The following is a 13,689-nucleotide window of genomic DNA, read 5'->3' as shown; positions in this document are numbered from 1 at the left end:
ATATAATTATTGCCATATGTAGGCCTACATGCTAAAATATAATTTTGTGATACTTCTTACTACCTTGGAATCCCTGTGTGACTATTGCTGGTTCACGGGTCACTGATGAACAGGAGTGAATGCTCTTATAGCCTACCAGAACCTTCTGTCGTTGTCACCTCAGCTCCTTATTCTTTATCAGAAATGGATCATGTTCATATAAAAATATTTAATTTTATTTTTGATATTCATTAAAAAATATGTTTTAATAACAATAATACATTGTATACATTCTGTTTAAAGTAAGTCAACTTTTGTTTACACTGTGTAACAAATCAACAGAAAAATAGCCAGCGAGATCACTTGGGAGGTGTTTATGTGGAGCTAAAAGTGGAGCTAAAGGTGCTGTTCTGTCGAGCCAGGAAGTAGTCAGCCTTTCCTCTGGGTTTTAGGAGGAGGTAAAGGAAGACGGAGACCACAGTCAGGAAACAAACAGACCCTGCTACACCCATCATCAGCCATGTGGACCTGGGGTCTGAGAAAGGGAGAGAGCGAGTGAAACACACACACATTTCATGGCTTGCTTTGAGTTTCAATCACATAATCAATGGTACATTTAAGAAATAAGGTCTGAGGAGGTGTGGTATATGGCCAATATACCATGGCTAAGGGTTGCTCTTATGCACGACGCAACGCGGAGTGCATGGATACAGCCATTAGCCGTGCGTGGCGTATTGTCCATATACCACAAACTCCTGAGGTGCCTTATTGCTATATAAACTGGTTACCAACGTAATTAGAGCAGTAAACAAGTAATTTTGTGTCATACCTGTGGTATATTGTCTGATATACCACATGCTTTCAGTCAATCAACATCCAGGACCCAAATTGCCTGGTTTAAAATGATCAATATGTACAGGTTTAATGCATGTATCATATGTTAGTTGAGATGGGCCTACCTTCGACTCTGAACTGTGCAATGACCTCCTGTCTTCCTCCCTGGTTTTGAGTGACACACTTCAGCTCTGCCCTTGTATCCTCCTCACACAGCTTAATGATGTACAGATTCACCTCAACATAACAACCCCCAGCCACTGTGGTTACCCTGGGAACAAAGCAATAATCTTCATTGAGCTTGCTTGCACATTATATTTGTACACAATTAAAGAGACACATGCAATATGTATTACCTCCTCTGACTCAACAGAGCCCGCCCACCAAGGTTGGACGAATCCAATGAATGGCCGTCCACCAACCATGTGACCATTGTGGCGTCCGCTGATTGGCTCCCTGTGAAAACCTGGCAGGATATCTCCAAAACAGAGCCTGGATGTGGTTAGATAGAGGTGGTACAGTTAGAATACTGAGGTAAGCCAAAATCAAAATATAGGTTTTCAAGTTAAACAGAGTATGCATATGTGTTTCACCAACCCAATGGACTTTCAAAGATTGTTCCATTGGCAGGGGACACAATCTTAGGGGACACAACTGCTGGGGCTAAAAAAGGAAAGAAACAGGCGTTAGACAAAGCCAGGACCAAGACTACTACACTAGCCTAAGCATAAGTATACGATCAACAACAAAAGGTGACACACACCAAAAAGCAATTTATGCTTTTGAAGGGGTGAATTGGTCAAAAATAGAAAGTCCTGTTATTGACATTTGTTTTCTGAGCCGCATAACGATAGATCCACTCACATTCCACAGTGCTGAGACCAGAGTTAGGGGTTGGGGTTGTGGCTGGGTCAAAGATGGGCCTGGTGGTCTGAGTGTAGGGAACTGGGTCAGGTACTGGAGAGAGAGGTCCACAGAACACACCACCATTACAAAACATAGTAGACCAATACAGCCGCACATAAGTCAGGAGCATAGCAACTGTCAAAATGGTGGGTTAAAAATATTGAGCAAATGATGGGACAACTATGGAGAGGTATTCACAGGGTTCAGTCAGTGGGTTCTCAGATAAAGCCATAAAGCTGTTGTCGTGCTATGGTATTCCACCTTTTACATTGAGGTTAATGGTCCTGCTGACTGTGTACTGGAGGTTGTTGACGTGGACTCTAAGCTGACAGGTGTAGAGGCCCTGGTCTGCTGGCCTCACGTCTGAGATGAGGATCACGTCTTGTCTCTGTCTTTGGTAGCGCCCACTGCCAAGAGGAAGCACTGTCGGGCTGGAGTCCTGTGTGAATGGAAACAGTTGAGTAAAGAAAACTCCAGACATGCTTTAGCTAGATGGTTCATAGCTAGATGCACAAACTACAAAACAAACCATAAAGGAAGACTGCAATAAAGGTAGCCTATTGTTGGCACACACCTTATACCACTCTATTTCATCAGTCCTGTTGAAGTCCTTTAAATGAGGACATCTGATTAACACATTTCGTCCCACGGCTGTAGAGATGGGATAAGACAACTTCTCAATATCAGTTTGCTTGGTCTCATAAACTTGTAGAGTGATGCTTCCAATTACACATAATGTCTCATTTCTGAAAATGACAGAAGAAAAAGCAATACATATTAAGCACTGATACCAGAGGATATAACCTGTGCTTAGGATATGTTAGATATTCCATGACATTGTCCATGTCAAAATGTAATAAAGTGTTCAACTGACAGACATCAATATACGACAGGTAGACATATTTACATACTGTATATACTACAGTAAAAGTAAGTAACTAAAGGGAAAGCCTTATGCAAATGGCTGTGACTATTTATCTACCTGTAGATGCAGGGGTACTCTCCGGAGTCAGAAGTTCGAGCTGGGAGGAGCCACAGCTGTCGCTCACGCTGCAGGACTCGCCCCTCTTTCCCCTCATCAGGGTCAATGCCCCCCGTCCCATTTCCCTTGGCGATGACATAGGTGTAACCCGCCTTAGCCTGGGAGAATCGTTTGTAGAGGACCCTGTCGAACACAAGGCAGCTTAGGACCACCGCTTCACCCTGGACACGGAACACCTCCGGCTCTGGAGACACCCTGAAACAGCCATCTGGGGAAACACATCACTTACAATCAATAAATGTATACATACAGTGCCTTCGGAAAGTATTCAGACCCCTTGACTTTTTCCAGTTTCTTGGCAATTTCTCGCATGGAATAGCCTTCATTTCTCAGAACAAGAAAAGACTGACAAGATTCAGAAGAAAGTCCTTTGTTTCTGGACATTTTGAGCCTGTAATCGGACCCACAAATGCTGATGCTACACATACTCAACTAGTCTAAAGAAGGCCCGTTTTAATTGCTTCTTTAATCAAGACAACAGTTTTCAGCTGTGCTAACATAATTGCAAGGGTTTTCTAATGATCAATTAGCCTTTTAAAATGAAAAACTTGGATTAGCTAACACAACGTGCTATTGGAACACAGGAGTGATGGTTGCTGATAATGGGCAACGGTATGCCTATATAGATATTCCATAAAAAAATCTGCCGTGTCCAGCTACAATAGTCATTTACAACATTAACAATGTCTACACTGTATTTCTGATCAATTCGATGTTATTTAAAAAAAGAAAGTGCTTTCCTTTCAAAGACAAGGACATTTCTAAGTGACCCCAAACTTTTGAACGGTAGTATTTAAAAAAACAAAAAACAGAAATACCTTATTTACATAAGTATTCAGACCCTTTTCTATGAGACTCGAAACTGAGCTCATGTGCATTTTGTTTCCATTGATCATCCTTGAGCTGTTTCTACAACTTCATTGGAGTTCATCTGTGGTAAATTCAATTGAATGGACATTATTTGGAAAGGCACACACTTGTCTATATAAGGTCCCACAGATGACAGTGCATATCAGAGTAAAAACCAAGCTATGAGGTCGAAGGAATTGTCCGTAGAGCTCCAAGACAGGATTGTGTCGAGGCACAGATCTGGGGAAGGGTACCAAAACATGTCTGCAGCATTGAAGGTCACCAAGAACACAGTGGCCTCCATCATTCTTAAATGGAAGAAGCTTGGAACCACCAAGACTCTTCCTAGAGCTGGCCTCGCGGCCAAACTGAGCAATTAGGGGAGAAGGGCCTTGGTCAGGGAGTTGACCAAGAAACCGATGGTCACTCTGACAAAGCTCTAGAGTTCCTCTGTGGAGATGAGAGAAACTTCCAGGAGGACAACCATCTCTGCAGCACTCCACCAATCAGGCCTTTATGGTAGAGTGGCCAGACGGAAGCCACTCCTCAGTAAAAGGCACATGACAGCCTGCTTGGAGTTTTCCAAAAGGCACCTAAAGACTCTCAGACCATGAGAAACAAGATTCTCTGGTCTGATGAAACCAAGATTTTGTCCTGAATGCCAAGCGTCACATCTGGAGGTAACCTGGCATCATCCCTACGGTGCAGCATGGTAGTGGCAGCATCATGCATTTGGGATTTTTTTCAGGAGCAGGGACTGGAAGACTAGTCAGGATCGAGACAAAGATCAACTGAGCAAAGTACAGAGAGATCCTTGATGAAAACCTGAACGCTCAGGACCTCAGACTGGGGGCGAAGGACCCTAAGCACACAACCAAGACAACGCAGGAGAGGCTTCGGGACAAGTCTCTGAATGTCCTTGAGTGGCCCAGCCAGAGGCCGGACTGGAACCCGATCGAACATCTCTGGAGAGACTTGAAAATAACTGTGCAGCAACCCTCCCCATCCAACCTCACAGAGCTTGAGGGGATCTGCAGAGAATGGGACAAACTTCCCAAATACAGGTGTGCCAAGCTTGTAGCGTCATACCCAAGAAGACTCAAGACTGTAATCGCTGCCAAAATATAAACGTAATATTTCCGTTAATTTTTTTATAAATTAGCAAACATTTCTAAAAACCTGTTTTTGATTTGTAATTATGGGGTAATGTGTGTAGGTTGATTACATTTTTTTTTCTCATACATTTTAGAATAAGGCTGTAACCTAACAATGTGGAAAAGGTCAAGGGGTCTGAATACTTTCCGAAGGCACTGTACATTCTTAGGAAAAAGTCATAGACCAGTCACATTCATATATAGACGCAAATGTGTGAGAGAGAGGGAGAGAGAGCGAGAAAGAGAGACAGATACACACACACACTTACCTATCATAGGTAGCGGAGGTAGTCGTAGTCCACAGGCAGAGCGAGCGATGAACAATGCCGAGAGCAGATGGAGGATAACCATGGCATACTGGAGGAATAATAACATATGTGTAGACCTTGCATCCAGAGTGTTGTTATAATCACATGCTAAATTTGTAATGTTGGAGTGTGTCTGAGATCAGGAGAGACACTTTTCACTTCTCTTAAAAAAGTAATGTGACATAAAATCCTTTTTGACACACCCACACAGACAGAAGTCGCTGACAAAGGGGTAGCTCTGATGAAAAACAGAACTCCGAGGGTAAAACCCGATATCTATCTATACTGCTGGAAGTTATAAAAAAAGTGTGTTGTCAAAGTTTCAGTTCAGTAAATGATATAACAGCAAATGTTCAGCAGGAATGTGATTTGATGTAATTCTGAAGTCAGCTGATCTAATAGAAGAGTACCTGCTCTCTGCTTCTCATGGAGAGACTAATAATATCAGTAATATACATTTATTCTAGAGCTGCACCCAGGTAGACATGGTCTAATATAAATACACAGTGTACAAAACATTACGAACACCTTCATATTCAGTTTGCCTTTAGAACAGTCTCAATTCGTAGGGGGCATGGACTCTACAAGATGTCGAAAGCATTCCGCAGGGATGCTGGCCCATGTTGACTGCAATGCTTAAAGTTCCTAAAGTGTTCTTTATTCTAAAGTTCCTAAAGTGTTCCTTATTCTAAAGTTCCTAAAGTGTTCCTTATTCTAAAGTTCCTAAAGTGTTCCTTATTCTAAAGCACTAACCCCAGCTTGCTCTATGTACACACTACTGAATAGAATCAGTACTCACGTTTGCCCAGGTGACCATGATGGTGCCAGTGATGAGGTAGTGACAGTGGCTCTGTTCCAGTAAATCCACACCACCAGAGTGAAGAAGACACAGTGGACCTCTGAGTGTGACATGTTCCTTCTTATATACAGTATATGTGACTGTCAGTCAGACTAGCCGCTTCCGGAAAATTCTAAAGATTTCCCTCCCAGCGTAGAAATTTCTGACGTTTCCCAATAAAATGGACAGCTCAGCTCATGATGAAGACATCTCACCACTTCCAAAACAAAAAACCCACACACACACTAACACACATGAGTACAAACATACACAAAGACAATAAGGTATGTTTGGCTTGTACTGTACAAATGTACTCGTATATATTTTCCAACTTAACCCAATATTGGTTGACCTCAGTTTGATTAACTGCTTTGTAGTAGTAGACAGACATCGGGTATAACTGTTTACATCTGTTATTTTCCTCTTCCCTTAGACATCTGCTGTTTAAACATGTTTGCTTTATGAGAACACAGGCATGTTATACTGTCACACTGAGGAAATAAACAGCAGTTTAAGCAATCCAGTTCACTAACAAAGTGCAAAGATTAAAACAGAAGGGATGAAAAGCAGTTGTGTCTGTCTGTGTAGATTGCTGCAATTGTAACTGAACTCCCATAGCTGTGGGGTGTGTGTGTCTGTGTGCATGAGTATGTGTGCAGCCACATACATGTCCACCATGTGACTAAACTGTTAGTTTTCTTGGTGTTGGGTGTCATATGCCCATCAAATTCCCCAGGATACTTACCAGGTGAGTGACAGCACGTATAGTTAGGCGTCTGACTCACTGCATGTCTCAATTCTGTAGTAATAAGCATGCTATTAACCAAGATTAGTCTCATATTAGTCACCATGTTGGAAGATAGTATCTGTCCCCACTGTGCTGATCCTAAGTGCCAACTAACTCAGTGTATTGTAGTCACGCACAATCATCTGCTCCAACAAATATTTGTTAACAATGGGGAGTGATGCATCATCTCTAGGACGGCAGTAGGGTTCAGTGACTTGTAGCGGCCATTGACTAAGCGTCATTGCATGTTTTGGGAACTCTCCAACTAGATTGGTTTTGATACGACTCGGCTAACATTAACACTGAATCCTATTGAAGAGCAGGGGCTGATATCCCAGAAACCGTGATGTCATAGATCAACTCTATTTATTCCTATTCATGAGGTCACCGGGTGCAGTTGGAGAAAATAGAGAGGGAATAATATATGAAAGAAAGAGGATGACGATGCGTCTCCAGACGTAATGGTTTTTCTGAAACAGACAAAGCTACCTTACATAAGTTAAAGTTAAGTAACATTTTCTGTTCAGAAACATGACATTATCGTGACTTCTCCTTTCCATCTGAGCTTTCACAACCACACACCAATCCAGATTCATGTCTACCACCTACACACTCGCCTCAAACAAACCTTAAGAGATACACAGTTACACAATACTTATAACATAGATATTGTATATTAAAGAACAGCTACAGACCTTCATGACACTGGCTCTACCATCCCTAGTACCAAATCTTTAAGTGCAGGTCTGGTATATTCCACCCACTTCCTTGCAGAAGTTGAGTTATGGACAGTTTAGTAAACACATAGAATTTCTTTAGATGAACAAGGCCATCATAATATAAATTCCAGGACATACACTATTTAAACAAAAGTATTTGGACACCCCTTGAAATTTGTGGACTTGGCCATGTCCGCCACGTCCGTTGCTGACAGGTGTATAAAATCGAGCACACAGCCATGCAATCTCTATAGACAAACAGTTGACCGAGCTGCTTCATGAAATGGGTTTCCATGGCAGAGCAGCCGCACACAAGCCTAAGATCACCATGCGCAATGCCAAGTGTTGGCTGGAGTGGTGTAAAGCTCGCCGCCATGGAACTCTGGAGCAGTGGAAATGTGTTCTCTGGAGGGATGAATCACGCTTCAAATCAAATCACATTTTATTGGTCACATACACGTGTTTAGTAGATGTTATTGCAGGTGTAGTGAAATGCACCATCTGGCAGTCCGACGGACGAATCTGAGTTTGGCGGATGCCAGGAGAACGCTACCTGCCCCAATGCATAGTGCTAACTGTAAAGTTTGGTGGACGAGGAATAATGGTCTGGGGATGTTTTTCATGGTTCGAGCTAGGCCCCTTAGTTCCAGTGAAGGGAAATCTTAACGCTACAGCATACAATGACATTCTAGACGATTATGTGCTTCCAACTTTGCGGCAGCAGTTTGGGGAAAGCCCTTTCCTGTTTCAGCATGACAATGCCCCCATGCAAAGTGGGGTCCATACATAAATGGTTTGTTGAGATCGGTGTGGAAGAACTTGACTGGCCTGCACAGAGCCCTGACCTCAACCCCATCAAACACCTTTGGGATGAATTGGAACACAGACTGCGAGCCGGCCCAATCGCCCTACATCAGTGCCTGACCTCACTAATGCTCTTGTGGCTGAATGTAAGCAAGTCCCCGTAGCAATGTTCCAACATCTAGTGTAAAGCCTTCCCAGAAGAGTGGAGGCTATTATAGCTGCAAAGGGGTGACCAACAGGCAAACCTGGGAAAATGATGTAGAGAATTATACTCCAGAAAGTTTTTAAATTACTTTCGTTTATTCAAAGAAAAAAAAACTTCAGGAAAATACAGGACTTCCTGTCATACATAGAGAGGACATAAATTAGAGTAGCATGGCAGAAACACTGGAGAAAAACACCCAAGCCTGACTGACATCCAAGCCTGCAGGAAACGGACTGTACATCACTACAATGTCCCCACAACGCTGGATTAATGTTATGGGAACATCTGGAAAATTAAATATTGCATGTGTATTCTTTATTGTGTTGTGAGTTGGTTATTTGAGAGAAGAAAAAAAAATGGCATCATTTAGGATTTATTGACTAAAATAACGTTCAATACAAAACAAGCAGAAAAAAAAAAAAATCAGAATCAAACATAAATATTATGATGCACATTAGTGTAACAAAACATTGCCTCTGTAAACATTTCAATTTTCTCGACCTAACGTAAGCATTATAATATTCAACCACTGCAGAGTACATAAACTTACAGAAACCATTATTAAGCTTCTTAACCAAGTTAAAATTTAAGAATACAAAATGCTTCAAGTGAGATCAACGAAGTGGTTTTGTATTTTTTTATTTTTTTTTATGTTGCCATCTTAGCACTTTTTTAAAACGTGAAATCAGCAAGCGACTGCTTTTCAGATTGCAAAAATGTATTTTTTCCCCATTAATAAGAATATCAATAATCATAATCTTAATAAAGTAACTTATGCCACTAATGAAGGCCTTGATGCAACCAGAAAGACATAGTGGGTCAGCATTGGGAGGCTATTAAACACACACATACAGCATTGGGGTTCGCTCTTCAAACTGGTTTCTTTTTCCATATTCAAGAATTTGGCTCGTGAAACAATTCTGTGACAGGTAATTTGCAATGCCTTTCCCACAGCTCTACACACATCATAACATGACTGTTAGTACGAGAAAGACCCAACTCAGAGATCATTGACCCACTGTCGAACACATAGTCAGTGTACAGAGTCTGTCCCCTTGGGTGAAATAGCTTTGATCCATCACCACCATTAAAACACAGTTGTGTTCTGTGGGAAAACTAGGAAAATCCTCCTCAAGATAATAGCCTGTTGTTGATGTTGTTGTTGGTCACCATGGTCAACGAAGGTTAGATACACTGTTGTGGGAGAGCCGTAGCAGGGGATATTGCAGTTAATTGAATAGTCTTCTTCACATATCTGTACAGACTATAACCTTTAACAGTGAAAAAAAGGATTCAGCCCAAAGTGGGTTTCCGTCATGAACACCTTCAGACGAGAGCTGTAGAATCACAACGGTCAGGTCAATGGTGCTCTGGCTCCTGGTGACCAGACTGCTCTCCTCTGATTTGAAACAAGTTGTTTTGTATTGTATTGCCTTCCATTGATTGATAAGCTGACATTGCACACGATGGACAAACGTACCGCGCTCAAGACGACTTAGCTAAGCGTGGTCATGTTGTTTACAGTTACACTGAGGACTAAGCCCTGTTGGTGAATAAGGTTGATTAGGCTACTGTGAGCATACTGGCCCCACAGAAAACTACTATAACCTAGCAACGTCTCAACTCAGAGCTGCTCCCTCTCCAGCTCTGATGCACTTTAAAACATTGAGTTTGTGAAAGGAAAATCAACATCTTTAATAGAGGCGCCATCATTTAGTATTCACTTGTGTTACTTTGAAATTGAACATCGAAATCAATCACTTGTGACAAGGAACACAAATAGAAGTCTCATGCCTTTGACCACCACACAGTATACTTCTTTCTACATTCTTGACACTTAGTGCACCTCATTCATGAAAAGATACAAATGAAAAACAAAAAGCTGAAATATCAAAAGAACAATAAAACACTGTTTTGTTCCATCCACTGACTAGGAGTCCATTGAGTTGTGCTGACCATGTGTAACCTTTCTGCTACAAAAACGTACATCAACACCCCTCCTCTCTCATCTATTGGCCCCTTTACAACCACACACACACACACACACACACACACACACACACACAATACTATCACCTTACCCTTCTCCTCCACTCTCTTTTATTATATCTGTCTATTCCCATCCGGACCATGTCCTCCATCCTGGACCCTCTGATGGTCCAAGCCGGATCACCGAGGGATCCACTACCATGACCACTGAAACTACTATGGATTAAATTAAATGTTATTATACATAGACATTGTTTCCTTTATCTAACCCACCCACTCTAACTCCTAAAACACTTCAAAGTGTTGTGGGTTGGAATAAAATCAAGCAAACTGGAGACTGTGCAAATGTGATTTTAGAAAATAAGGTAAAATAAATATTAACTCCACATAGTTTCACTTTTTTTAGGGAATTTATAATAAAAAATACTAGTCTGAAGTCTGAATCTGGATAAAACCCTTTTCTTTGACCCCGCCCATTAAAATACTGTAGCTGTCTTAACTGTATCAACACACAGTCCAGCTGAGTCCTCTCAGATACTACCAGATTTACGGTAAAACGCCTTGGCCCCTTCCACCTTCTGTCATCATGGCATAGAACAAATTGGCTCCCTTGCTCGACTTCTCTATTCCCGCCTCCTCCATGACTGACAGCTTCAACCCCCCCCCCCCCCCCCCCCCCTGCCCCCTTGCAGTCAGCAATCATTGCACCAAACAGAAAAACATTTACATACACTACTGTAGCATTAACACTGTATGCTCCACCCTTGCTCCTCCCTCGCCAAGGAAAAGGGTGGGGTGGAGGGGGGTTCCTGAAATACGAGCAGAAGATGCAGAGAGTAGTTAGTAAACTTCAAGCCCACAGCACAGTCAGTAACTAGGAACGACACACACAGAGGTCACAGGTGTTCAGGGCAACGACCCCGCACAGACGTGTCCACAATCAGTTGAGCACCACAGCGGGGCAAACCGTTCCCCCCTTTATTTTTGTTGTTTTATAATCAATTAACTTAATTTTGAACAATTCTCATATCTGGTATTCACGGCTGGGGAGACAGCATCTGGATGTTGTATGTATCCTCAATATAACATGATGCTCCGGGTCGAAGGTCGTAGCTAAGACGGAGATGGTTGGCTTTTGTCCGTTGGCATCACAGAACGTTGGGTAAAACGTGGTTGGTTGGTTTCCAGTGTAGAGGGGGCATTCTCTACCAGCTGAGCAGAGAGGTACGCCCCAGTGTCATAAAGTACACCTGGCTGGCTCCTCCGGACCGCACCGAGGCAAAGAACACCTGCGGATGGAAACACACACAAACACGTCAATAAATAACTAAACTAATCAGTGACACATCATCAATGATACATCATAAAGGTAGGGGTGAACTTCTTACACAGAGATGCATACGACCATCATGTTTTTCTGATTGAGTCATTTACAATCACTGATCCATTGTAACAAAGGAAATCAAGACGTGTGTCGTCATGTTAATATTTCGTACACAATGTTTAATAGCGGATGGTTGTACATCTGAGTCCATAGAGGTGTGCTCAGGTGTTCCGCAAGGTTCTATTTTGGGCGCACTGTTGTTCATTTTGTATATCAACAACATTGGGGATCTTATTGAAACAGCGGATGTTCATTTTTATGCAGATGATACCGTTCTTTATTCAAGTGGTAGTAGTTTATCTTTGGCTTTTGAAAATGCCCAAAGAGCATTTAACATCATACAACAGAATCTGTATGATTTAAAGCTGGTTCTATATTCAGGTAAAACAAAATGCATGGTATTTTCAAATGCCAGGTATGTTACTTATCATGTCATTGCTACATTGGCTGGACATACTATAGAGCAAGTTAAAGTGTACAAATATTTGGGTGTGTGGGTTGATGATAAGTGGATCATGCAGCCCTCAAGTTCATTACAAATCAAAAACGTCTAACACATCATTGTGAGATCATTGTGATCTCTACAGCGCTGTTGGCTGGTCATCATTGACCTTGCGTAGGCTTAAACACTGGTATACACTGATTTATAAGGCCATATTGGGTAAAATGCCATTTTATCTCTGTTCTTTTGTAGTCAGGTCGGTAAATAAATATAAATTACGGTCCTATTCTCATTTACTTCTAACAGTACCAAAAATTAGAACAGGTCATGGTAGAAATAGTTTTAGTTACTTAGCACCATGGTCCTGGAATTCTCTCCTGAACATTTTAACATTTATTTCCATTGGTGGAGTTTAAACACTTGATCGATGTATATATCATAGAAGAGTAATTGTTTTTAGGCCAGCTGTTTTTAGTCAAGACTTTCGTGTTTTTAACGTAAAATGATTTTGTTATACTGTATGTGTGTTTATAGTTTTGTTTAATGTTGTGTTAGTGTATGTAAGTTGTTTTGTCTGAAACGTTGTTCCCCCTGCTGCTATTGGACCAGGTCTCTCTTGGAAAAGAGATGTTATCTCAATGAGAAAAACCTGTATAAATAAAAGGTAAAAAATGAATCATAAGAAAACAGTTGTCACGCCCTGGCCTTAGTTATCTTTGTTTTCTTTATTATTTTAGTTAGGTCAGGGTGTGACATGGGGGATGTATGTGTTTTGTATTGTCTAGGGGTTTTGTATGTTTATGGGGCAGTGTCTAGTCTAGGTGTATGTATGTCTATGGTTGCCTAGATTGGTTCTCAATTAGAGACAGCTGTCTATTGTTGTCTCTGATTGGGAACCATATTTAGGCAGCCATATTCATTAGGTAGTTTGTGGGTGATTGTCTATGTCTATGTCAGTTGCCTGTGTCTGCACTGTTTAGCTTTAGCGGCACTTTTGTTTAGTTTGTAAAGTGTTCTTCATTTTCGTCTTCAATAAATAGAAGATGTATTGTTATCACGCTGCGCCTTGGTCCTCCTCTCTTCCACCATATAACGATCGTGACAATAGTGAACCCCATGCAGAGAATTCCTGTATATGCAGTCAGTAATACAACCCAAACAAGGTATGGTAAAGCCCTAGCTATATATATACAGTGGGGAGAACAAGTATTTGATACACTGCCGATTTTGCAGGTTTTCCTACTTACAAAGCATGTAGAGGTCTGTAATTTTTATCATAGGTACACTTCAACTATGAGAGACGGAATCTAAAAAAAAAAAATCCAGAAAATCACATTGTATGATTTTTAAGTAATTAATTTGCATTTTATTGCATGACATAAGTATTTGATACATCAGAAAAGCAGAACTTAATATTTGGTACAGAAACCTTTGTTTGCAATTACAGAG

General features: G+C 41.4%; 2 protein-coding genes across 8 annotated transcripts in view; both read right to left on the bottom strand.

Moving 5' to 3' along the window:
• Positions 1 to 193: 193 nt before the first annotated feature.
• Positions 194 to 6,027, bottom strand: LOC139546597 (interleukin-1 receptor type 2). Its single transcript, XM_071355150.1, has 10 exons — positions 5,872 to 6,027; positions 5,034 to 5,121; positions 2,702 to 2,969; positions 2,294 to 2,465; positions 1,981 to 2,158; positions 1,678 to 1,770; positions 1,411 to 1,476; positions 1,170 to 1,305; positions 939 to 1,084; positions 194 to 514 (listed from the first exon to the last, which is right to left on the bottom strand). The coding sequence occupies exons 1-10, from the start codon at positions 5,887 to 5,889 to the stop codon at positions 354 to 356; spliced, it is 1,326 nt and encodes a 441-aa protein (XP_071211251.1). The 5' UTR covers positions 5,890 to 6,027; the 3' UTR covers positions 194 to 353.
• Positions 6,028 to 8,497: 2,470 nt separating this feature from the next.
• Positions 8,498 to 13,689, bottom strand: part of LOC139546608 (mitogen-activated protein kinase kinase kinase kinase 4-like) — a 114,396-nt gene continuing 109,204 nt past the window's right edge. For all 7 annotated transcript variants that reach the window (XM_071355173.1, XM_071355174.1, XM_071355176.1 and 4 more), the window contains one exon: positions 8,498 to 11,703. In XM_071355173.1, the coding sequence (XP_071211274.1) occupies positions 11,620 to 11,703 (84 nt within the window). In that variant the 3' untranslated portion in view covers positions 8,498 to 11,619. The remainder of the gene's footprint in view (positions 11,704 to 13,689) is intronic.

This window comes from Salvelinus alpinus, chromosome 20 (assembly GCF_045679555.1).
Source record: "Salvelinus alpinus chromosome 20, SLU_Salpinus.1, whole genome shotgun sequence".
In the NCBI taxonomy this organism is placed as follows: Eukaryota; Metazoa; Chordata; class Actinopteri; order Salmoniformes; family Salmonidae; genus Salvelinus; species Salvelinus alpinus.
The sequence above is the reverse complement of the archived record's forward strand: the minus strand, read 5'-3'. Positions and strand labels throughout refer to the sequence as shown.

Bases quoted from the DNA above. Each gene is read 5' to 3' on its own strand.
- LOC139546597 (XM_071355150.1), bottom strand. The intron at 1,306-1,410 runs GTTGGTGAAACA...AACCACATCCAG, and splicing joins AATCTTTGAAAGTCCATTGG to GCTCTGTTTTGGAGATATCC. The intron at 515-938 runs GTAGGCCCATCT...TCCCTTTCTCAG, and splicing joins TGCACAGTTCAGAGTCGAAG to ACCCCAGGTCCACATGGCTG.